Below are 27,199 nucleotides of genomic sequence, written 5' to 3' on the forward strand. Positions count from 1 at the left end.
ATTACTTAAAGGGGTGGTCTTTACAATCTGTAATGCTTATTGACGATGTTGTTTTTTACTGCACGCATTAATACAGTATGTTGAACTTACTACTATTTCTCTGTTTCGACCTTAGACTGTATATAGAGATGGACGACATGACTGCCTCTCAAAAGTGAAGAGAAAGCATCTTGATCACCTTCAGGTGACTGGCTGCAGTGTAGGTCATTAATCCCGCCTCCTCCATGTTAGTGAATAAAACGTGGACCAAATTAAAAAGTTCGATTCACATCAGATGGATTTTTTCTGAAAGATGGATTGTGTAATGTTTTTTGCTTGCTCTTATCACACTGATGTATGTTCAAGTGTCCATTTAGGTTTTAATTAGTTATAATTATGCTATGAAACGGTAAAACATTGTGATTGACAGCTGAGAGTGATTTGCAATTGATCGCTACTGTAGAGAGTCTGGCTCCAAATGCCCAAGATGGCACTGTTTATATCTGAGATATTTGAGCTTCATTCCTGGATAGTGGGAAGACGTGGAGATATGTTGTCCATCTTTAGAACAGTGTATGGGTTCAGTCCTCCACAAGGTTAATGCAATATTTCTCATGTCAAATTCAACATTCAACTGTTTCTGGACAGCTCGAAAATGATTTACAATTATTATCATGACAACCTTAAACATATTTTGGGAGACCATTTAATAGCAGAGGAGCCAGTGGTTCTTTGCCAAGAGAAATGATCAAAGTTTTCATCTGAAGACTTGAAATAATAATTTTTTATTTTACTTACTTAAACACTGGTGGCTCAGGAGTATTTTGACAGTGAAATGTCAAAGTCATTACTTAGGCTCCATCAACTGAAAGCTTCCTTAAAGTTTACACAGGTTTGCCACCATAGAACCATGATATATATTTCAGATAATGGGAGAAAAATCTTACAGTGACAGACCTCAAAATTCTACAGCTTGTTTCTACCTCTGTGGCCCAAAAGTAAAAGTATTTATATATATGTATATACATAGTAATGATTAAAGAAGAAAAAGTACTTGCATACACAATTGTGTCTATCAGTATCAGAAATATATTACTATCTAACTAGATCCATATTGTACATATATTAATTGTGTAGTGGTTCTGTCATGTTGTAGTTGAGAAGATGGACCACCTTGTGTACTGATTACTCTACAGCTTATTGAGCCACAACAGTAAAAAACAGTTGTCACTTTTAATTTTGAGAATATATAATAGTGTATATATGTCAGTGTGTTTTACACACAGAAATCTAATAAAATCTAAATAAATATTAATAAAATGAATATACTTAGAGTGCTCATGAGGCACAAGTATCAGAGCATTATACTTAAGTTTAATACTTAGTAGCAGTCACAGGCTCGTCACCAGCAGTTAGCATTAGCAGCAGATTCTTAAATAAAATGGGGTGTTATAATGATGCAAAGTGTTCAGCTCTGTGCTCGGATCAGGGATTGAAACATGAACAGCCTGGGACTCTGTGCTGTATAAAACTCTTAGTACCTTTCCATTCCCCGGGAGTTCCTGCCCAAAATGGTTTTAAGACAGAGTACTGTGTTCACAGTCAGGCTCCGGGGGGGGGGGGGGTTAATCCTGCTCAGCATGAAATCCACAATCCATGCTGCTTACCTCGCTCGGCTTAACTGGACCTGTCCGGTGGGATGGTTTTACACAGATGTTTTATTGCAGGCTGTGTGCTCCGTTATTTAACAGCGGCTCAGTATTTTCAGTTGTTTTGTGGCAGCCGGGCCAGCTGTATTATGTGAAAGAAGGATTTTCTCAGAACTGCTTGAACTAACTGTGAAACCATGTACGTAGTTGCGTCTTTTTTTTTTAGTACAGTTTGTTGTGCTGTGTATGATTCATTTTCTGCAAATAATCTCATTTGAATCATCGGCATGCATCATAGGAATTTTACTTTTCTGAAATAGCTTTTTCAGACATGAACTGAAGTCTAAACAAGAACATGAATCTTCTGCTGGGCTCTGTGTGTGAGAAAGTCACTTACACAGGGTATTTTCTGGAACTTTTTCTACCATCCTCCTTGTCAGATATCTGGAAAATGTCCAAGTAATCCTTTGTGAGACTACAGGAGGAAAATGCCCAGAAAATTCACAGTGAGCTTTTGCGTTTGTCATTGAGGTTTTGAGCATGCATGATAATAAAGAATACAAATATCTCAGGATGAGAAAGACTTATTCCAGTGTCTGTGCTAGAAAGAAAACAATGTGATCTCTGCAGGGTAGTTAATTAATTTCTATATTTATTTCAATTGTGAAGCAGAAAGATATACAAAAACTGATTACAAACAATGTGTTAAGAATACAGGAGAGAAACTGGTGTGTTGGCCTCCTGCAGAAAGACACACCTCGCTTGACTTTACCTGACATTTTCTTGTTGGCGCGGGAACTGATCTGACCCGAGCAGTCGTGTTCATATGGGAAAGGTAAACTCTGGAAACTTACGAGTTTATATCTGAAAACAGCTGAAGATATACACAAGTTCTTTGAAGGGATGGTTCACAAAAAAATTAAAATTCTCACCACTATACCAATGGAGGGGTGGGTGTGTGTGACCTTTTAGGCAGTACACTTGGTGTAAATAGATAGATAGATAGATAGATAGATAGATGGATACTTTATTAATCCTGTGGGAAATTTAGATCATCCAGTAGCTTATACACTTAAACACATCACTGACATACATACATAAATCACATACGGAGAACATATTTACAGATACAGGAATGGAATGTTATGATGTGAAATGACGCCGTTTGAGGTTGAATTTGAATGTTGGGGCTTAACGACACTTGGATGACAGGACAGGAGCAGTATCGAGGAATTTTATGCTCTAACCCTAACCCTTTTTACATTTGAGGGATGACCCCCAGTTAATTTAATTGGTTTGGATTCGGCTGAATCACTGTTTACCCCTGAACCTCCAACTCCATCGGCATAGTAGTGAGTAGATAATGCGTGAATTTTCATTTTTCTTTGAACTATTTCTTTAACATGGACGTATTATACTTTTTCTATAACGATGCTAGATAATAACCATATGTTTCATACAATGATTTTTCATAAAAAATTTACAACGCACCTATTGTACTGTTTCAAAACTTGTGCTTACTTCTCTCACCATAAGGCCCCATCAGGGATTTAGTTGTGCAAGTGCAAGTGCTCATAATAAATACATGAATAAGTAAGGTTACCAATGGATGAGCAGTGTTTCAAGGACTGGTAGATATAACCAATGCTCCTGAGGCATTCCTTAAGACACAGAGCAGTAACAGCAACATCTCCAGTTAGAGTCCAGCTGAGGCTTTTGTTGCACATTTCCTGTCATCACCAGTGGATATTGCAAATAACACTGTCAGAATAAGAATATATTATAGTTGTGATTATAAACTTTATCTGTATATCTTCTTTTATGCATTAATTTCTGCAAAAAACAGTATGAAGCATTAAGCATATAAATGGTATAAATATAAACAGTTTATTTCAAATCTTTGGTGCATAAAAACCAAGTCTGCACCGCCATCCTTTGTATATTACATTTTTGTTATATTTAACAAGACTGCACTACACGACCTAAGAGAATAGTTTGGAACATACTCACAAAACCAATCAGAAATGCAAGAAGGTGCTCAACCATCAAGAGCCCCATAAACAAGTGAAAGAATTTTCAAATCACACAGAGACATTCAGCCAGTGTAAGGGTGCTAAAACTGGAGAAATGTGATCTAAAGCCCAGGTTGCTGAAGTCTGTACAAGCTACCTGAATAATTCTCGTGAGAAAAAACAAAAGCACAAATCCACGTTATCGCATCTTCCATTGTAAGGTGCATGGTCCAACAAGCAATAATTCTTAGGGGATTAAAGACAACCTTTGTAATCTTGTTTCTGTGTGAATACTAATTCAAATCAAGAATAACACCCATTATTTTACTTTTGACTTGTTTTGTGGTGCCAGATTTCAAAGTATGCAGTAAAAAGGTCTCTGCTCACCTGTGTACCAATTACAAGAACTCAGTCTTCAATTATTTAAAGAAACTCATCAACGAGTCTATGCAGGAGAGTGTGAATTATTGCAGCTGCCATCTGAAAATATCAAATTATCCTCTCCTGGGTTTAGGTAGGTTTGTGTGTCTAGAAGAATCTTGTGATCTACTTTGTCAAAAGCGTAATTCAAGTGCACAACTGTCAAAATAGATTGATTTTTTGTATCTGGACTCACTTCGGAGACTTTTACTTCCTGCTATCTTATAGTGCGGATGTTTTCCAGCTTCCTCTCACTTCTGCTTGCACAAATTTGTTTTCGGCTCTGAGAAAATATAAGCAGCAACACCTTGATACTGATAAATCATTGGAACTATAATTTATGCGGGTATGGTTGGCTGTTGCCATATTTGAAAATTTTCATCGCCTCCTCAGCGATGCATGAGCATGACCCACCGACAGCACAAGCCTGCAAAGGCCTCTGGATTCATGGCACCTAACAAAACCTCATAAGCAGCAAACGGCCCCCCTCTCCAGGGATCACTATGACAAAGTTCTACTGAAGATTGCAGGGCTGGACACCACAATTCACCAGTTAGAAGTGAATGTGGATGTAAATGGCTTGTTTGGGAATGACAGCAATTGGACTCAGAACATTGGACAGGAGCATGCTAACACATTTTTTATTTGCACAAACAAGACTGCCAAGCAACATGAAGGCTGTGTGCCGAACAATAACTCAGTCAATCCTCTGTGGAAGTCCCTTGGGGCAAAGCCTAAAAGTAAATAATTACAACGGACTATGGGAGGACGAGTAACGAGCTGAGCCCAGCACCCTGAGATTTTGGATTTGAGATTTGTGATGTGACAGGCATTATCATTGTCTACAGCTTCTCCACAGACTTGGACATAGCTGTGGCCTGCTGCGAAAGAGAAAGCTAGCAACTAACTTCAGAGAAGAAGTGACAAACTAGAAAACCCACTTACTCCACTATCGCAGGAGCAGGGATCTCCATCCTGTGCAACCTGACGAAAACCTAACCTATTTTTTGGTGCCACACAAGCCTCTGCCTGAAGTGAGCTTTAATCATGAGAGATCAAAGAGGTAGAGGATGCTACAGTCTGGGTGCAGATAGACGAAGGTTACTTCATAGTTTGGTGTCCAGAATATTGACAGCCAGGGCCTAAGAGGATTTGCGCCCTCTGATGCAGTTGCGTATTTGTTTTTGAAGGTGGACTTTAATTGCAGCCTATTTCATGCAGTTATGTATAATGTACTGATTGTGCCGGGTAGTTGTCTCAGAATCACGTCTGGGCCTAGAGCTCTTTCAGTACCTCATTGATTTTATCAACCAGTGCATACTAAATTCTTTGAACAAATGTATAAAAACTGTCAAACATAATAATGCTTGAAATAAAATTATGAATTTAATTAATCTCCCGGTCCCAAGTAAGTATAAATCAGCATTAAAGAAATATAAGATTTAATGTAGTTTAAGCATCTAATTGGTTTGCATTTATTTATGAAGCATTTGATTGATTTTTTCTGACTATATCTGTTGTCCACAGCTGCTTTATAGTGTATTGAACGCGTCTCCTTCAGGTCATTAAATCCCTGCATGTGAAGGCAGCAGGACACAATTAATCAGCAGCCGCCACTTCAGCTCTTTAATCCTTGATGTGTCACTTTGTTTGCGGTTCTTCAGTGTTCAGTTTTTTCCCTTGAAATGCCTTTCAATGCTGATACTGCTGCATCAGAGTTTTCGATAGGATGTGATGAATTGAGCCTGAAGACTTAGACTCAAGTGATCTCATAAACAGCTTACTATAGTTTGAATTGAATTTTTATTTATATATTTCAGTCAAGTGTACTTTAAACTGTTTACATGGTAAATTTCAACTTCAACAAATGGCAGTTCTTATCATCTACTGTTGCAATTTGTATTTTATTCCAAAAAAACTATTGATTCTTCATTGGTACCTTGGAGCCCTACACGTGATGGAGCCTTCACACAAAGGGAACTCTCTAGACTTAGTGACCTCCAAGGGTCTGAACATGTCTCAAGTTGATGTTGCTCTCTCTGTTCATTCCTGTCTTTTCTTTGAGATTCCTTACTTGAGAACAATATATGGCTAAAAAACTGAAACATTACTGTAGTAGAAAAATCAACTAAGCATGGTTGATGAACTATTTATGACCTGAATAAGGGTAGACCTTTTGTGACTTAATTACCCATCAAAAGAAATAGTGTATGTCTTCTTATCACCTATGGAAGCACATTTGAATCAGCTGCTAATGTACAGATTCCTCTCCTTCCCCCACCATGGAACCTGTCTGGATTGGTTCAGAGGGACAGCCCTCAGTCCTCCTGTATAAGATGTGTGTTTTTGACTGTTCTGCATCCTCACTCTGAGACCCATGTGGTTTCCCTGTGTTGATCCTTTCTGCAGAAAGCCCCTTATTAAATACACGTAGATAACTTTGTCATTTCCAGCCTCTTGTAACTCCAGATTTCTATCACATAACATGCTCTCTCTTGTACCTCAGTCAATAAATTACTTCAATATAAATAACAAATATTGATGCTTTTGCACACTTGAAGGTGAAGAAGAAAATATCTTGTTAAAATGCGTAAGACTCCAAAAGCAAACTGCCTTTTCAAAACGGATTCTAATTGCATGGCCTCAGATCTTCTACAAATTGTCAACATGTCTCTTCCTCTCATTTGTGCTCCCAGAGGACCTGCAAACTGCCGTCATCAAGCAGCTCTTAAAAAAGAATAATCTAGACACATCAGTAAAGAACAATAATGGGCCCATATCAGGTCTTCCCATTTGTAACTACAATCAATCAATGGAAGTACAATCGCTGATGGTATTTTTGTTTCAACTGCTGAACAACTTCTTGACACTTAACTACTGTGTTGATGTCCTCCAGTCAGGATTTGGACCACACCACAGTGCTGCTCTAGTTAAGGTCTTGAATGATATTACAGCCACAGGAAGAATCTCAGTCTTGATATTTGTCAGCCTCAATGTATTATTAGATCGTCTGGAAGAGTGGGGTAGGACTTTCTGGCACAGCACCGAACGGGTTTTAATCATACTTGAAGGACAGGAACTACTTTGTGTGTAATGTAAATGCACCTCCAAACGGACCAAAATAACATGCAGAGTTCCCGAGGGCTCCATTGTGGGGCCTCTTCTGCTCAAGAGCTACAGGCTCCCACCAACTAATTTTATAGAAAATAACAAAATATGTTTCCAGAATAATGCGGATGACAGAAACATTTAAATAGCCTTATCAACAAGGAACTAGAATCACAAACAATCTCTAAGCTACTGCATTGAACTAATTAATTAAATGTGCCAATTCTATTCAATTAAACAAAGATTACACTGAGGTTATTGGAGACAAAAAAGAATGATCAAAAATCCGCACTCAGCTTCAAGTTGGTAAAGTTAAAAACCACAAGCTCAGAAATGTAGGTGTAATTATGGCATCCGACATGATTTTTTTTGTATCTGTCTTTCAACATAAGAACATATTGAAGATTAAAGATTTATGTTTCAGTAGGATTTAGAAAAAACTTGTGTTTATTTTCAGTTGTGTAATGATTTGTTTACAGGTCTATAGGGAATTGATTGGACAGCTGAAGGTGATTTAAAACTCTGCTCTTCGAGTCCTCACTAACACCATGATAGTGGATCACATCACTCCAGTCCTCAGATCTTTACACTGACTCCCTATTGGTCAAAGAAATCATTTAAAAATACTGCTTTTGATTTATAAAGCACTGAATGGTTAAGGGCTAAAGTTAATTCCTGACCTACTGCTACAATCCAGACCCCACGAGTCAACTGGGACAAGCCTGAGGACTTTCCGTTTTGTTACTGTGTTTTATTGATTACGAAAATTGACACTGTAACCTTTTCTCTGACATTTCTAATGTCATCTTCTATTTAAGTCTTTTTATGCCTGGTCTTAAGCTAAGTCGAATCGTGTTCCAACCTCTGTTGCACATTCTGGGCTGAAGCCTTCTAATTATTATTCCTGGTCAGGAGCAAACAATTTCTTGTAATTCTCTCTCTCTCTCTCTCTCTCTCTCTCTCTCTCTCTCTCTCTCTCTCTCTCTCTCTCTCTCTCTCTCTCTCTCTCTCTCTCTCTCTCTCTTCGTGTGTGTGGGAGATGGCACATATTTAGACATTTATATTAATAACCTCCTACTACTAACAATAATAACAACACATTTAATTCATCAACAGGAAATAAGACAGATTCTCATGACATACATTCTTAATACTAGGCCAAAGTTTGGTTTGTGCTAATCAGTTCTAAAGACTGGTCTCAATAGACTAACCAGTTAAGACCTGGCTTTGTAAAGACCAGTTGGTGCAACTGACCCTTCAGGGAGAGATTGGATCAGCAACAGGACTATTGGCAACATAACACAAGTACCCAGGACATAGACAGTACCCAGGACATAGACAGGGACAAGAGCAGCTGAAACAGCAACAGCTGGCGAAAGGGATGTGCTTCATGCCTCTCCCAAGCCCCCATGTCTGTCACATGGTTCACATTGGAGGGATTTTCACAGTGGCGCATTGTGCTGTTATGATCCTCTGAGTGCACTTCGATAGGTCCCTCATAAAATATTGAGATTGTCTCCTCAGGAGCACTGATTTTAATGACCAGGCTACAGTCCTCAGAACTCCATGAGAGAGGCAAGGATGGTGGCATGCTGAGCCAGGAAACCAGCCTTTTCACAGCTGAGTTCTTAATAACTGAAAATCCACATCCAAAGTCCGTCATTTTCTATCGAGTGCAAATGATATAGTTTAAAAATGCGGAAAAAAAGGTAAAAGCTGAAAAGGGATCCTTAGAAACAACAGAGGAGCTGCATAGTAAAAAGTATTTCCATCACTCCGCTCCTTGCCTCTTGGCAGCATTGGTACCAACCATTTTCAAAAATTAATTCCTAACCCCTTAATTTTATGAGATTTGAATATTACATTAGGGTTTACCCATTTAACACAGCAATGCAAGATACAGTCACTTTTAAATGTCTTTAAAAATGTTTTGGTGGCAGTTACATTTACCGAGGAGGGCAGAGGGAGAGGGAGTCTTTAAATCAGGTGATTTAAAGACTTGTGGTTACTGTGACTGTGAACCATGCTTAAATATAAACATACAGAATATGAAACATACATTTTCAGGACCTGTTTTCCTCCCATACCTTTCTGTTAATTTCATTCACTTCCCTGCCCAGCATTTCTGAACAGCAGTTCTCCATCATACACAACAACTATCCCTGGGAACTGAGTGCCAACTGATCAGGCTTCTGGCCAGAGTTGAACTAATCACATGCCATTTTTAACCAAACAGTCTCACATTACCATGTATGCATAAATTTGACGGCGGCAGCACCTGGTGTGAGGAATACTGTCAATTCTGCCTGTTTTAATCTTCTGAGCTACACAGGGTGAATTTGATTTGTCATTATTACTGCACTGTGTCAGGCCAATGTAAGTACATTGCTCGAATATTTTATAGCACTATATTAAGTAATCAGGCTCTGGCAAGATTTGATCTTTTTTATCTGCTTTTCTCCCCGTCAACTCTTGAGTTTGCAGTATTCTGTCTCATACATCAAATTAATCCTAAAATAACCAATTCCTTTTGGTCAGATCGGGCATGTCTGCGACTGCACTATTTGAGACTGTCAGAGATCTTCGAGACACAAATTAATCTGGTCGGCTCTCTTTATAGGAAGCAGCGCAACTGCCGTAAGAGTTAAATCCTCTGTATGAGTCTTGTTTCGGGATTAATGCTCTCGTGCATCTGCTGAGCAAGAGAACATAGCATAGCCATCTGTCTTGGCGAGTGTGTGTTTGAGGGAACGCAGGGTGAGAGCGAGATGGATAGAGATGGGAAAGCATTTATGTGGTGAGAGTGTGTTTGTGTGAGAGCAATGACGGCAAAAACGGAGGGCAAATGTGAGAGCGTGTGTTTGCGCAGCTATGGAAGATAGCCTGTGGGTGTATATGCAGGGTTATATAGTCAAAAAATAAAATTAGACTTTGTGTATGTGTTAGTAGCGCAGTGTAATGTAGTTTGCACCTGTGTGCTATCCAGGCCAGCCTCTCTCATGCTCGAGCTTCTTCTAAGTGCTTTTCCTCAGAAACGGTTTCACAACAGATTGGCTGTTTTGGCACCCGCCAAAACAGCTTAGAAGTTCACAAGATGAATTCACATTCATTTTTTGTAAGGTAATCATTATTGTTTTCAAACATTAATAAAGACATGCAGGTCCACCCAAATGAAGCAGTGCACTAACTCAGTTGAGTTGAGCATAAGGCCTATGCATCTGTTCACACCTGTTGAAGTGAACAGGGGCTCAAGTCAAGCTCATTCCCTTTTTAACTATTTATAAATTATAAAAAAAAATCATCTTCATGCTTATTCCGAAAATTTGAGCATAGAGATGCGATTTTTATTTAGTTTACGCCCCTGACTGATTCACTAACATGGAGTGTTAACTACCGCTGCCAGGGGTGGGGTGAGTGTGTGTGTGTGTGTGTGTGGGGGGGGGGACCAAGTGAAATAAAATGAGTGAAATAGAAAAGGAAGACCAGGTCAAGGGAAGCAGTGATTGAAGTAGAGAGCAAGTCACGGGGCTGTTAACGAAAAAAGAAGGACGCGAAGCAGGGTGGATGCTAGTGGACAGAGACGAACACAGGGTCAGGCAAACAGGGAATTAATCATTTTGACAGCTTGTCTGCCTTGCTCACACACGCCCACACACACACAAACACACACACACACACACACACACACACACACACACACACACACACACAGATGCACATACATATGCCATACATAACATGCTCTCCCTCAGCCACTTCTTAGCATAAAGCAGCAGAAGACAGGTTGGACATACAGTTGAGTGTGATGTTAAATGTATCTGCTTCTTTCTGATTTTAGACAAACAACTTTCACACCTGTACCAAGGGAGAAAACTGGACAAATTTTCAAGGAATAACAACTGTCAACATAGAGTTATACAAGGATTTAAAAAGTTAAAATTATGATTTATTGTCGTTCTGCCCTAACATATTTTAAAAAGTGAAACAGCAACCACACAATAACTGTCTGCATATATCTTTTCTCTGTCTGTTCTTTTTTATGACACACACAATTCAGTAGCAGACTCTACAAATAATGTAATATAGCGTTTTTCCCTTCTGGTGTCACAAACATTAAAGAATATAAATAAATATTAGAAGGGCTTATTTAGCTTTTCTGTTGTTACAGACAAATATCATTCATATTCACCACAGCCATGCCTTGTGAAGCATGACCCCTCTTAAATCCCAACATGTAGCAGAAATAATGCAATATGGCATCCCCTTTATAAGTTACCTGTCAGTGTAGTAGTAGTAACGAAGTGGACCAAACTAAAATGCAAAAAATCTATATCTTTCTCCTTTGCATGGACCAATTCAACTGTAGAGGAATATATACTCTTTCCCCATGTCATCCAATCCAACCCTTCATTACGCCTGTGACGTCAGCAGCACTTTCTATACCAGACATGCACTACACTGGCTCTCTATGCGAAAATGACATTTTTGCATTGCAGACAGGAAGTCAATTCTGCCCACAGCATGCGCGTCTGCAAGAGGGTGATTACCAGGACCATATTTTGAAGCAGATATGGGGTCGTCATGCAGATACATCCACTTTTTCACACATTTTGATATTGTTGATTAGAAAATGTATTAGGAAGACAAAATATTAGGATGAAGAGGCATGACATCTACATTTAGCAGTACATTTTGTAAGGTAAAGATCAGTGCGGTATTATTATGCATTGTGTATTTGTATGATATTATGGATGGATGGATATTATGAGACATAAAAGTTTCCAAGGGTTAAATTAGCGACTGGATAAGTATGAGGTTGTGTCTGAGGGCCTGGATGTTCAAAGTATTTGTAGTGGTAATTATTCATCAGTGCTGGTGCAGTCCATGATCGACTACCATCTCAGAGTTTATTAACTGTGGCCATTAACAAAACATAGAAGCTATTAATACATGGGTGTAAAATACATAAATGTCCATGTGACTTCATGGACCTAAGACGAAGAGATTTTACTGACCTATACACTTTCAACTAAAAGCCCTTGAGACAAATTCACATTTGAATGGTATTGAAAACAGCAGTTTGATGCTGTCTGGCTTTGATAATGTATCGAGGCTATGAATACCCAGAGTGCAGTGAATCCAGAACACTGAGATGCACTCATTGTATAAAAAGAGCAGATATAAAAATAGGGCCTGATTGTAAATTCTACAAATTGCAAAGAGCAGCTTGTTAGTGTATGATTGCAGTGGCACAGTCACCCAATAAATATATGTGGACAAAGAAATAACCACAAGTTACACAGTGGAGCTATTTAATGTGTAATGAGGGATTTAGCTGAAGACGAGCAGATTGTTTTGGACATGAATAACTGCTGGAACAGTTTATCCTTTAAAGCTAATAAGCAGATATTCATAGCTCCACTCTGGTTGAAGGTTACACAAATCAAGTGGATATCTTCCAAAGTTAGACTCTTTGGTAACAAAAAGAAAGAAGCCTGTATTCATTGCACTGCACTGAAAGTACATTAAGTTCATAAGTATGAATAGGAGGAATGATTGCAGCAGTAAAGTAAAATCTAAAATCTCACATGTGGATCTGACTAGTTTTAAGACTGAGAAAATAGCCATATCCTTCAATAGTCTGCTGAATTTGGAACTTCAATTAGAATTTGGAAACGTACGCATTGATTTTTAAAGCCAGTTTTCATGTTCTGGCAGATGAAAGACTTTCCAAGATCAATACCTACACAACTTGCACCAACTTTCGAAACCTGGAAGGATTCGGAGCTGTATATTGCATGGTGAACATCCATATTGTATTAAGAGGTTGTTGCATTGGCTTTGAAAGTCAGCATAGTTGATGAAGAAATAAATACTTTGGTATGTGTCTTATAAAACCAAAGTCAATAGCTTTAATAGCTTGCTGTAAAGTTAATCTTTGAATTGAAAGTCTTAAAGATATAGACCTGGAATCTACATAAAGATTTAGAAGGTGAAATAGATAAAAGTGTCTTTCAAAATGAATAAACTGTCTCTTATAATGTCCATTGCCAAATCCAATGTGTGGCGGTAAAAATAGAATTGGGAACTTCATTTGATGCGGTATATTGCACATTGAAGCAAAAACCCATTTCAGTCAGTCAACTCCAGTCAAATGTTTATTTCAAAAGAAGAACAGGTTAGTCTTTGGTGTCTAGACTCAAGCCAATCCCCCCTGATATGATTAAGATTAGTTTATTTATACCAAACACATGCACAGACATGCACAACAAACTCATGCAATGGTAGGTCAATTTATCCTCTGCATTTAACCCATCTGGTGCAGGACACAAAGAGCAGTGAGCAGCCATGTACAGCGTTGGGGGAGTAAGGTGCCTTGCTTAGGGGCACTAGAAAGGGTAGGGAGAATTCTCTTGGATTTTTGGACAGATCAATCCAGGTTCGTCTTTTGTTGTCTCTCCGTGGAGTCGAACCAGAGACGAACAGGAGACCTTTTCTGCCCATAGTCCAAGTTTCTACCACTAGACCACCGCCTCTCCACATAGATATGATGGGAGTGATGAGCAAATACTTGTAACCCCCCCTCCCCGTCAGAGCCTCCAGGTGGATGCTGGGGTGGTTTAGGGGCTGAAGCAAACTGCAGCAAGTAGAAGACATATTGGTTGACTTTGAATTCCAACATTGTGACTTCTTAATGTGAACATTTAAAATGTTGAAAAGGTTTGATTTCCAATGCACTGCATATTGACTTGGGTAATAATAGATTTGTAATTTAACATATTCATTTTGAAACTTGGCATATAGTAGCCTACATCAGCAAGGTGAAAACCTGGACCTTTGACTCAATACATCAATGCTCTAGTTCTAGATCTATGCTGGCAACTTCCAAAGAAATATTCAAATCTAGCTTTATTAGTTGCTGATCTCAAGACGTAACTAATAGATCAAAATCGTGCATGACCAAATTATTATACCTTCACTTCTAGTCGTATCATCCAAATCAAACATTAATTTTGAAACATTTCCAATACCGAATCAGAAAATGGCTGACTTCCAAAAGCATTGAGTGTTTTTTCCGCACCTAGTTTTGTAACTTCACAATGAGAGTATATACAACCATGTTCTTTTCATCTTTAGGATGTGAGTTTGAAGTGGGGATTAGCCAAGTAGGAGATGCTCAGCCCTGTAGCATTTTATCTCTTTTTCCCGAGTGTGTAGCTGGGATTTGTTGGATATGATTGGCCCCCAGCAGCATGAAGCTATGAAAGCGCTTGCAAAGCAGAACTATCTACTCACTTTCCTCTATTGTGATAATTAAACCCCGCAGAGGAATAGCCAGGGAGCTTGTCTCTAATAGACAACGACAAGGCAGAGGGCTTAAATTAAAACCTTAGCCCTAACTGTGTGTTTATTTGGGTAACATGCATTATGTAGTGGTCTATTTCAGCCGTGGTCCAGGTTGGACTGATCACTTTTCCTCTTAAATATTAGCATTTCATTTTCCTTACCATTTCTCAAGAGCCATAGCTTGTCTGAACCATTTTCTATATCCGTCCATCCCACCTATACCTCTCTTTCCTCATTCTGTTTATCGTCATCATATTGGTCTGTTTTCAGTATTATTCAGCTTTTCTCTGGGACGGCTCTGCTATTTATTTGTCTTTGTTTCTTTCCTTCTTGTCATTGTTTGACTGATTCCTGATTTGTTCTCTTTGTCAGTGTCTGTTCCTCTTTCAATTATTCCTTCTTGTGTTGTATTCTGATGTTTTTTGAGGCTGGTATTTCTCCTTTATATTACAACATCTGAATTTAATCAATAACAATCCATCACATTCCAATAATTATATAAGGCAGCACTGCTCTCTCCCATCGGTTTCCTTTTGATTGCCACTGGCTACTCGGGAGAAACATAAGCATCAAGTACAAAAAACATATTACCGTGTATATGTTAATATAATTCTCTATTTTGTTTCTTATATACATCATCATTTCATCCTGCTAATTCAAATATCAGCAGCTACAAAAATGAGCATAGGCTGTACTAAATAAATTAAATGATGTGTTTATTATAAACTATTTCTCCCAAGAAAAGGAGTGACAGAGAGCTGTATCTATAAATCACAAAACGTCTAATTAATCCTATAATAATAAAAAGAATTGGCATTTCATCATTGTTCTCAGAAAAAAAAAAGTCTACAAGTTATGTTACTATATTCCAAATGGAAATAAGCATTGTGGGGAAAAGGGTCATTGTATTAGGGTACCCTAAATGAGTTATTTAGTGTTACTGCTGCTGTTAATACACCATATTTCATGATATTTTTAAATGTGAATTTGTGACCATTTTGTGAGGGTTAATGTTTGATTTTCTTCGTTAGTGACCCTGGCACCAATGTTCAACCTGATTCAGTAGTTACAAGCTTGGTAATGCCAGATTCCAGCATTAACAAATGGGTCTGGGATATCTCAGTTCTGAGGACAAAGCACATATGAGGGAAAGCACCAACATTCAGGGAACTGTGCCCCAGATCCAGAAATGTACCATTGCAACACTGGAGGTGCTCTGAGATCCCTCCGGGTGAGATAAGTGGGATTCAGATAGGAAGCAACATTGTCTATAAATTGCTGCTTGACTTTATAATTCAAGGCTATAATAAGACTCACTGCCACAAAAGTTCATGACACAAATTCCCCAATTAAAAAAGTGTGCATTGTATAATTTGGGATGAACTCAGGATTCATGGTATTTAACATATTTTGCGCTGGTGAAATATGATTCATTTATACAAGCATTTTAGTAAAGGTTTTATTAAAGGCTTGGTGCCTTTATTATATACAAATGTGACCGATATTTGTCTAAACTGATGCTCGAGTGCACTGCAACTCACAGATTATCATGGAAGAGCAGGAGTTGTTAATCAAAGTTTGGTGATCCAAATACTGTGTATGTGTGTGTTGGTGTGTGTATGAGGATATTATGGTTAGTTCTCACTTTCTGACCCACTTACAATGACCTATTTCAGGGTTAAGACTTGGTTTTAGGGTTAAAGTAGGTTGAGGTTAGGGTAAAGGTCAAGCATTTAGTTTTGATGGTTAGGTTAGGTTAGTGTCTTCACTTAGATAAAAGTAGAAGTATGCAAACTATATATGAATAGATGGAGTTTCACCAGAATATTATTGAGGGTATCTCCAAATGATTAACTTTTGTATGCATGTCATCTCCACACCTTTTAAACTCACGCAGCCCTATATTAGCACACTCCCCCATACACAGTTGGCACTACATAGTCACAGTGTTAGTCCTGGCCACAGCAAACATGTTGGACTCCATCTGATCCAAACAGATTTATTTTGGTTTCATCTGACCAAATAATTTCCTGCCAACACCAGACTTATTTTCATGCACTTTGGCAAGGTTTGTTTTATCTCACAGTTTTATTCTGTTTTGTGAGCAATGGTTTCCTTCTTGGATGTGGTCTGTTTACTTGATGAAAAGTCCTTCACTCTGATCAATCACTAAAACACCAATTTGCACAGATAAACCTTGTGCCAAATCAGAAGCACTTACCGTTCTGTTTTCCCTGGCAAGGAATCATAATCAAGTTATTTACATAAATAACACAATTATGATCCACTTTTAGAGGTCGTCCATTGCACTATCTGAGTGGTTCAATTTAATTCAGTTTACAGAGTAAGGTGAAGACATAATAACATTAAAAACAACGGGGAAGAAAAACTCCCTTTTAACATCAAACACCTCACACTTAAACTTAAAAACACACAGGGGTTTCGTTGTATACATTACAGATTGGATAACACATGTTTTAATACACTCACTGGCAGTGGTTGGTAACAGGCAGAGGGAGCAGGCTGAAGCCAATTATAACAAGACATGGTTAAAATCGAGAGAAATTTGAAAACTACTGTATGGCTTCATAACTACTGCATGTCTTCATTTCTGTAGCATAGCTGGATTTAGAGCACAGTTCCATTTAAAGTAAAATATAAAAGCCTGCATTACAACCTGTGTGTGAGGAGTTTGATCAACATACGTGTTTACCAGAAAAAGTATATCTATGTCTATCTATGTCCTTCAGGTGATGTGATTATGGCTTAAAAGAAAAAAAATGTGGCTCTTAGTTAACTTTTAATATAACTGAAGCCTTTGTGAGGTTTCTTGTATAACTACCATATTTCAATGTATAACAGTAGTCTTTAAATACCAGCACTATACAGTATGAAGCTGTGCGTTTTCCACTCCTGCATAAAAAACATTTGTAAACGAAAAGATACAGTCAACTGAAATGCTTGAGTGCTCTTATTTTGAAACGGTTAGGCTTCAGGAAGTGTTGCAAATGTTTATGTCTGTGACATTTAGAAGAGATAGTCATTGAAACTGTGCTGAAAGATAATTATCACTATTCATTATTGTGCTGTGAACCACGTCTTTCACCCATTCACACAAACCTTTTTAGAGTTCATCTAGGTGTGGCACATCTCCACTACAGACAATTCACTGCCGGCACAGCTGTCAAGCTCAAGGACACTTAGGCCAGCGGAATAGAGGGGTACGAAATTGAGCCGCCAACCCTCTGGTTAGTGGAGAACCTGCTCTACCTCTTGACCCACAGCCGCCCCCCCAGTGGTGAAAGTGCAATACTTGTGGAGAAACCCTTCAATACACCCAATGGTCAGATTGTTCCGCTCAGGAAAAGGAGAAGAAATAATGTGTTTAGTTCAGGGGTGGGCAAACTTTTTAACTCGCGGGCCACAATGGTTTCTAAAATTTGACAGAGGGGCCAGGCCAGGAACAGATGGATGGACCAGATGGATGTGTTTTTGTGAACTAATATAAATGACATGGAAAAATCATTACATGAATGGAGTTGGCCTTTAACAAGTAGCTTAGCATTTATTTGCAAGGCAATTTAACAAAACCCGCCTTCAGATAAAGGCTTGCTAGCCTTTGCTATTTCGAATGCCACTGTCTGTAAATTAGGTGCCAACCTCTGAGCCGTAGCCGCCCGTTCTTGCGTTGACTGCTTTCTAGCGTAGTTAGCATGCTTCGTAGCAAAGTGACGGCGGATGTTGTACTCCTTGAAAACTGCGACAGTTTCTCGGCATATCAGGCATACAGCCTTCGATTGGACTTCAGTGAAAAAGTATTTTGTTGTCCACTCCATGTAAACACTCGGCACTCATCGTCCACTTTTCATTTCCTTGATCCGATAATTTTACAGAAGGGCTCAAAGGGCAAAGTGAAAAAGTGAAGGGAGATCATGTGTCCTTTATACTTTATATATTTATATTTGAACAAGTTCGGCGGGCCGGATTAAAGAGCCCAACGGGCCGTACTTTGCCCATGTCTGGTTCAGTTGATAGTTTCATCCAATGTGAACTGCAATGATCAAGTATATCAGTTATTTTCCTCTAACCTTTTTTTTTTTACCCCCCCCTATGTTGTGTGTCCTTCTCTCTGTTCACCCACCTGCATTTATGCTCTCTCCACAAATATTTGATTCTATAATATGTTTGACAGAAAACAGATGAAGGCTTTGAAGATTTCTATGACTCTGGTTGGGTTTTCACATCAAACAGCTTTAACCTGTTTGTATTCAATTACAGGGAGTATGTTTGATTGTTTTTCCTCAATCCAGTGCAGGGAGCTCCCATGCACAATTGCCAAATCCCAACTGCTGTGCAACAACCCTGTCATCCAATGCAGTTTTGTTAAAAGATATGAAAAATCACAAGCGCTGTTAAGTTCTATGTTGCTCATCTGTGGATACTGCCTCAGTTCTTCAAGTCATTGAGTCTAAATGAGGTTGGAAACCTTCCTTTGAGATCTGTTTCCATGTTGACTTGAGTGCATCTCATAATTTCTGCAGATTTGTCAGCTGCACAGTCAAGCTGCTGATCTCCTGTTCTACCACATATCAAATGGCACTGAAGCTGATGTGTTCACTCTTGTGTTCATGAAACCAGTTTAAGGCTTTTTCGTTGTGACATGGAACGTTATAATGCTGGAAGATGCCATGAAAAGATAATAGCCATCAAGGCATTATTGTGGTAAGCAACAGTACTCGTTTAGACTGTGACAAACATCTGTTGACTGTAAGGGGCCCAAAGGCCACCACCAGCAGCCCAGACTGTTGACATGAGGCAGGTTGGCTCCATGGATTAGTGTTGTTGATGCCAAAAACTGACTCGACAATCTGCAGCCTCAGCAGAAATCAAGATATTATTGCGCAATCCTCTTTCCATTGTTTACATACTTTAGTACTAAACACTAGCACTAAACCAAGTGTTCTGGTCTACAGAACTGCATCTCACCATTGGGCTCCATTTGCACTTCAGGTAAAGGTAATTGCACCTAGTCCACCAATCGTAAAGTTGTTGCAATCTGTTTGGGCTGTAAGATTCCAACCAAATTGTATTTTTATTTTCAGTGCATTTGACAGTTATTTTCATGAATAATTGATTTGACTGTTTGGTCTATACAATGTTTGTAAATGCCCATCGTTAATCCCTGAAGGTTAAGTTAACACACTCAAATTTGTTTTTTTGACAGAAAGCCATAAGTGTTGTGTTTACAACCATAAAAAGTGGAAGGTCTTAACGTTTTTAAAAGCTGGTACCTGTGAATGTTTTTGGTTTGTTTTTTCGGATAAATTGACAAACAACATTGTTGACACCTAATTTTTTGTCAGTAAATAATCATTTCAGCTCTCAAGTATTGGCTGCTTCTTTGGTGAAGACAGGACAATAATGGAACTGAAATGTATAATCAGGTCATTTGGGGCCAGTCGAAATGTCTTTCAGCTATGGCTACCCCAGGGTCTTTACACAGGTAGATGTCAAGGTGAACATGCTGAATTAGAACAGTGACAGTGTAAAATCACTTATAATTAAATGTATGTATATTAACTACGTACACAGCTGTAGAAATGTTTTCTCATTTCGGACTTTTGGGATTTCTGAAAATTATTGCTGTCGCTATTGAGACTGTGCTCTTGGTTCGGCATTACTGTGGCTAAATCAGAACAGCTAACATTTTACAGCTTATCTCTAAAATACACAACTCAACAGGAACAGATGGCATTCATCAGGTTGAAACAAACAATTTACAGCATTGTTTGCTAAATCCAACTTAGAACACTTGTACAAACAAGTCAAAAAGTAGGAGAGCCTTAAGGAAAAAAATCGTAAAATGTTCTTACATGAAACCTGCTACATTAACGTTATTCTCCATTGCTTTGGCTCATTTCACGAAACAGAAATGACATTCTCAAAACAACACGTGCAAACCTCCAAACCACTGGGCACTTGTTCAACAGATTGGAATATCTCATTCCTTTAATCAAATTGCAATTGTATTAGCACATCCTTGCAATGACAAGTACAATTTCCAACAGCTTGCACAAATTTCAAATGATTTAGCACATCTTTGCAAACGGTTAGGTACAATTGCCTTCAGTTAGCCCATTACCAATTGAATATATATTGCTGGTCAAAACTGACTGTTGCTTCTCAGTCAAGTTGTTGTTCTCTGCAGAACATGTTGGCATAATTTCATTGTGTACATCATCACCTGCACAATAGTTCACGCCACTGTCAAAATCGTACAGGCACATAATACCATGAAAAACATCATGGTATATACTGTAATAAGGATATCTTTGATCATCGGCTTAATTTTCAGGTGCAACTAGAACTTTAGTAATCAAGGTTGAGTTTCACACATCTGATCACCAATCACACAGTAAGTTTACAGTTTTTCTCAATTGCTTTGGCTCATTTCACGAAAAACAGAAATGACATTCTCAGAGCTCTAAGTGCAATTGGCAAAAAAGCCCATATGGTTCAGCACAACTACATAGATCACCTTCAAAAGGTCGTATCTCACTATACCAAATTTTAGTTTTGATGTCCTTATTGTTTGACAGTATATTGTGCTGTACACATTTTCTGTTACTATAAGCACGATGTATGGCAATTACTGTAACAATTTCCATGGCAGTATGAGTTCAGTAAACATATTTAATGTGAAACCTTGAATAAATCTTTTTTCTGTTTGATACACATAATATTCTGGAAAGAAAACATCTACTGTAACCATTCAGTGACCATTCAAGAACTGTTCAAAGATTGAATTGTGCACATGAGGGATATTTCTATGGTCCACTGCCATACTGACAAAACATCTAAACATTTTGACCTGTAGTGTTTAAACAATGCCAAAGGGACTTTTCATTTTGGGGGCACTGACTATTTGTATGAGAAAAGGATTTAGTTTTGCTATGGAGATTTGCTGAACCATCTATGTTATTTTGGCAAATGTATTTAAAACTTTGAGAATGTCCTGCTTTTTCTGAGAGATGAGCCACAGCAATCGAGAAGGAAATTTTCATTTTGGGGGCACTGACTATTCATATGAGAAAATGATTTGGTTTTGAAACTTGAGTTAACTGTTTTGGGTGAGATATGACCTTTTGAAGGTGATCTATGTAGTTGTGCTGAACCATATGGGCTATTTTGCCAATTGCACTTAGAGCTCTGAGAATGTCATTTCTGTTTCGTGAAATGAGCCAAAGCAATTGAGAAAAACTGTAAATATGTCTTGTGCTCAGCCTCTGTGCTGTTTGTAGCAGGACCTGTCTTTGAATCACAAGGAGGAGTGAAATCACTTTTTTAGATGTTTAATCCTCATTAAAACAGTTTTCTTTAAGGATTATCCTGTGAATAGAATTCCGGCTGGTGAGTAATGGCTTAATTTCATCCCACCCCAGCAGTGGCATGTCATTATTAAACTGTGGCTGAGTGCTTTCCCCTAATTTATTATATACGAACAGCACTAATGAATATGTGAATATAGCAAACATCATAAAAAATGTATAATGAATATGGTTTGTATGCAGGTAATGTGCATTAATGGTTTATGAGAATTGCCAGGGGGCATTGTGCGAAAGTGACAATTACTGTGAGCAATAGGAGAACCTGTTTTAATCCACGCAAACAGAATTGCTTTATTTGTCCTATGTGTGTTAGAAATGCAGAGGAATGTGTTGTATAAGAATGCAAGAACAAAGCAAAGGGCGGAGAAACAGTAAATAAGATTTTAAATCATATAGTAGATGACATCATTATGAAATGATTGATGAAAGTAGGCATTGCCTGATTGTGGTATTTACAGCATGTGAAGAGTATGCATATCCCCCAGATGCTTTCCATATAGATTTTGATTTAGTGTTTGTCGCTTGCTTTAGGACACTTTTATCTAGTTCTGTTCATGACACCAAGTCTTAGGTCTTAGCTTAAGCCTTGTTAAAACATGAAAGACAGTAAACACAATATTGTGTCTTAGCCAGAGGTGCTCCAGACATGTTCTGCACTCGTCTGTGCAACTGACAGAACAGATACACTTCTGTTTTAATTAATCCAGCTGTGTATGCCCTGGATTTTACTCACCATATGAACCATTGAACAGAGCCTGAAGCAAATTGTTATGCCCTTAAACTTCCATCACTGCAGTGATTGTGCAAACTGACCTGCAATTAACACCAGTTATCCCATTTATTAATGCTCAGTTTTCTTTCATACAGCCTTTGTTTGTGTTCTTTGACTCAAACAATCACCAAAGAATCAAATGTAACCCGGTGTAAATAACAATTCTAACATTAGACAACTATATGAATGTTGACGTCCCTATTCCATGAATCATTCTACAAACAAAATATGTAAAGTGTCACTGTATGGGTGGGCAAATCTCTAGGAAAGATCTTTATTCCCACTCTCTTTCCAGGACTGCAGTATGATATATGGTGTACAGCCAAGGGAACTAAAACGCGACGCTTTACCCCTCTCTGACGCATTTTACTTCACCTTGAAAGTCACCGAAAGAATTTGAGAAAAGTGGACAAAGCAGACTTATTGTGAATGTTCAAATTGGACTCGAGTTCAAGGTTAACATTAGTGCTAACTATTTCTGTTGCAGCCACAGCAGGAGTTGCTGATTAAGCTGCAGCCTTGTGGGCTCCCTTTGTGGTTGGCTGGCTGTGTGTGAAGTAGGACAGCGTAAGCCCTTCAAGAGGTCCATGGATCAGTCTAAAGAGGTTTCCAGGACCATTACATATTAATTCAGTTAAATATGATATGCACATTTTCATTTTCTCCTTCATGAAATAAAAACCAAGACAGCACTTGGTTTTTTTCAGCGCTGACAGCATACACTGCCTTGAGTATAACATGACATTAATATGCAGAGTGAAAAGCAGAAGTGTCCTGTTGTTCCACTTAAGCCTCCATAGGAAATATTAAAAGTAGTGGAGGTTAACCTTGTCGTACATCAACACACACCCTACTGTTTCAATTCTGCACTTTGTCAACTGGTATAGTTATATAACTGAGCCATGGTGCAGCAAACGCTGGAGGCAATTGGATTTCCCACATCACCATGACTCACTCTGGGAATTAGGGTAAAGGAGTCTGTAATAGGCACATGTTACACTACCTTACAAAATGATAAAAAATAATAAAGATAAAATAAAATAAAGATTATAACTAAAGCAACAATGACAGTTTATTGTCTGTACTGCCTCAGTAGAAATAGACCGTCTCTGACTTTTCAAGTCTTGAAAAGTAGTTAGCAATTCTTATATGTTCATTTTTTGGCACTTTACACAAGGAAAAGCAATGCTAAAGGCTAATGGAACTGTGAAGCTACACTTAGGAACAGCATTGCTTTATTTAAAGTCTAGCATTGCATTGCTTACCTGATTGGCTCATCGTGCATCCTTACCTGATTATCTCAGCATGCTAGCCAGATTGCAAGAAATTGCAATGTGATTTGTAACAGCTATTGGTCAGGGGATTACCAGAGTTATAACTCGTTATCCTGAGATGGGTTTACCAACTTTTATTAAATTCCATTACAGGCTGTAAAATGTCATTCTATACCATCCTTGGAGCCAAGCAGCGAGCTGTTGTTAAATAACCCTTTTTTATTTGTCTGACACCAGACTAACATGGGTTACTGTTTAAGCTGGGTTTCATTCAATCAGAGGCTTGTTTGATGCTCGTGCCATCGATTTTAATATGCTGATTTGTGATCAGCCTGCTGCAGCACAGTTTTGACAGCCAATAGTGGCACGAGTCACATGAACTGAGCAGATTCAACAAGGTAAAGTGTCAGGAAGTAACTGAAAGCAGGATGAGATTTTTCCAAATGAAGTCTCTTTCGTTTTATGGCTTGAGAAATTAAGGATTTGAGATTTAATTTGGGATTTTCTGATGTTAGATTTGACATATCGGAGACGTGACTGGACTTACGACTTGAAAGTGATCAAATTTGATCCCAGTCAATTCCTCCGACAAGACAATTACAGCGACTCAACACTGCTTATTTAATTTAATTTTAAAATGAATTAGCTTTTCTGGAGCACAGAGAAATTGCAGCCATATATTTATTTCCATCTCTCTCTCCGTCTATTTCTCTGTAGATGGGAGGCACCATGTACAACACAGGGAAGCATGTGTCCCTGCGGCCCGACAAAGCCCACCTGGTGAACATCTCGGGGGGCCCGCTGGGTTACAGCTACCGGCTTGAAGAGGTCCGCCTCCACTTTGGGAGCGAGGACTCCCAGGGTTCCGAGCATCTCCTCAATGGGCAGGGCTTTCCTGGAGAGGTGAGAGACACGGAGAAATTACACATGTGCACGCAGGTCAACAACAGAGCAATGAACTGTTACAGGCTGATAATTGCTGGTGGCAGACAGAACAACTGGTCAGCTTATTTGGATTAGTGACTACATCATTATTTCATCTCTGTGACTTACCACACACGACATGACACAGTTAGTTATTCTTTAACAGTCATCTCACAGTAAGATTTGTGCTTTTCAACTGTCATCAATCTGGTTTTTAAAGCTCTTCTTATTATCCATCCGGAGAGCTACTCAAACCAGGTTGACAACATTGGAACATCTGATGTTTTTGTGTCTCTGTTGAGTTTGGTGATGGGTGGAGATTTCCTGAGCCTTTCTGTGTGTTGCAAGTCAGGGATCAAAATACTGCATTTTCTTTGTATATCCAACATATCCAGAGAGGCACCCAAAGCTGTGACCTTGTAAGATCCTTCATACTCTTGTTGTGCACATTGCTTTTGTAATTCTATATCAGAAGAGTACATCAGAAGAGTTATCTCACTGGAGGCAATAATATGCATTGGATGCAGCCAAAGAACTAGAGCGTTTCCTGCTAAAGAGCCATTGCTATGTCATTTAATTTACTGTATCTTAAGTCATTATCCTCTGAAAGTGAATTTATGATTGCATGAGCAGATTTGAGTTTTATGTGTGTGTTTTTCTTTTATTGAGCTCGGCGCTGGTTAACAGGAAAATGTAAGTTTCTCTGATAGAAATACAAGGACTATATGTTCAGCTATTATGCCTGTAAATGGATTTATATCACTATGATGAACCTTACATTTTTTACCACAATATAAAACTAAGAAATATACAACTGAAGCTTGAAGCTCAAAGAAATAAGAAGCACTCAAATAAGTCAGTGCACTTAGTGCATTAAAACCAACATGAAAATAACACTGAACGCATTGAAAGGGCCAGTTACTTTTCTGAGCTTATTCAGGACACTCAAATTAATTAGACTCTAGAAAGCCTGATACCACAGAACGGCTACAGTGCACTTATCAGCAAACAATGTGTCCATAGTGACTTGTATCGTATAATTGTATGAACTGTATTGCTAATAACTAAGAAGTAGATGGAATTTTAAAGAATAGTGCTATCCTGAGAAGGAATAGTATTTTTAAGAAGTTGACCCATTTTAAAGAAGTGGACCCACAAGCCACTGTCCACTGGTTCAGACAATAAATAACCCTTTTTCCTGAATACAAATTCTAAAAAATGTTATCTTTTAAATCCCTTTTTCCTTCTGGGTTTTTTGTTGGTCCAGCATATTTAATAATTTTCAGGGAACAAGAATCAAGGATATCTACTGTCCCTGTTGCAGTTTGTAGTACAGCAGTATCAACACAAACCTCAAAGGAACACAAGAGATCGAGTATTAAGATTAAGATACATTTATTTGTCCCACACACATGCAGAGACATGCACAGACACACTCATGCATCTGGTGCAGGACACACAGAGCAGTGAACGACCATGTACGGCGCACGGGGAGCAGATGTTGGGGGAGTAAGGTGCCTTGCTCAGGGGCACTAGACAGGGGTAGGGAGAATCCTCTTGGATTTTTGGACAGATCAATCCAGGTTTGTCTTTTGTTGTTTCTCCGTGGAGTCGATACCAGAGATGAACCAGAGACCTTTTCTGCCCATGTGTATGCAATATAAAATAAGTATAATTACATAGAAATGTAAAAGCAGGGCTTCAATAAATTTAAACCAATGGCTGCTCAGAGAAATGGATTTCTGTAGCTTTGTGTCCAGAATATATCTGCAGCCAAATGGGAGCAGCTTATATATACAGAAAAGGGGATGGTGGGTTTCATCCAGAAGAGCACAAGCCTTTTTCAGGGTCCTGTCCTCTTACAGCCGAGCATTCAGGGTTGTGCCTGAAATGTCCTGTGTTTGAGGTGACCCGGACAAAGAAGATTGTCCACACCCACCTGAGGTATTTATTCTACCTAACAAACTTGACAGCCTGACTGCTCATCACTATTGGGTTGCTGATGGTGGCATAATGAAATGGCTGACTTGTGGTTACTATGTTTAAATCATACTGGTTTCAATAATATAATATAATACAAATGAAAATATTTGTACATTGATCAGTATTAAGAGTTGCTCTATTTAAATTGTGATGCTCAGTGTCATTGTGTCTTTCTTTCAGGTCCAGCTGATTCATTATAACCAAGATCTGTACGCCAACTACACTGAGGCATCTAAGAGCCCTCATGGCATCGCCGTGGTTTCCATATTCATTAAGGTCAGCATGTCCTGCCAGTCATACAGTGGAATGGCATGTGTGTGTGTGTTGAACAGTGATTTATGAT

At 38.6% G+C, this 27,199-nt stretch overlaps 1 protein-coding gene across 1 annotated transcript in view; it reads left to right on the forward strand.

Annotated features, from left to right (window-relative positions):
* LOC133970829 (carbonic anhydrase-related protein 10-like) overlaps positions 1-27,199 on the forward strand; it is a 103,440-nt gene that overhangs the window by 62,244 nt on the left and 13,997 nt on the right. Inside the window, exons 4-5 of the mRNA XM_062407887.1 lie at positions 24,667-24,852; positions 27,037-27,132. Coding sequence (XP_062263871.1) covers positions 24,667-24,852; positions 27,037-27,132 — 282 coding nt within the window. The remainder of the gene's footprint in view (positions 1-24,666; positions 24,853-27,036; positions 27,133-27,199) is intronic.

This window comes from Platichthys flesus, chromosome 16 (genome assembly GCF_949316205.1).
Source record: "Platichthys flesus chromosome 16, fPlaFle2.1, whole genome shotgun sequence".
In the NCBI taxonomy this organism is placed as follows: domain Eukaryota; kingdom Metazoa; phylum Chordata; class Actinopteri; order Pleuronectiformes; family Pleuronectidae; genus Platichthys; species Platichthys flesus.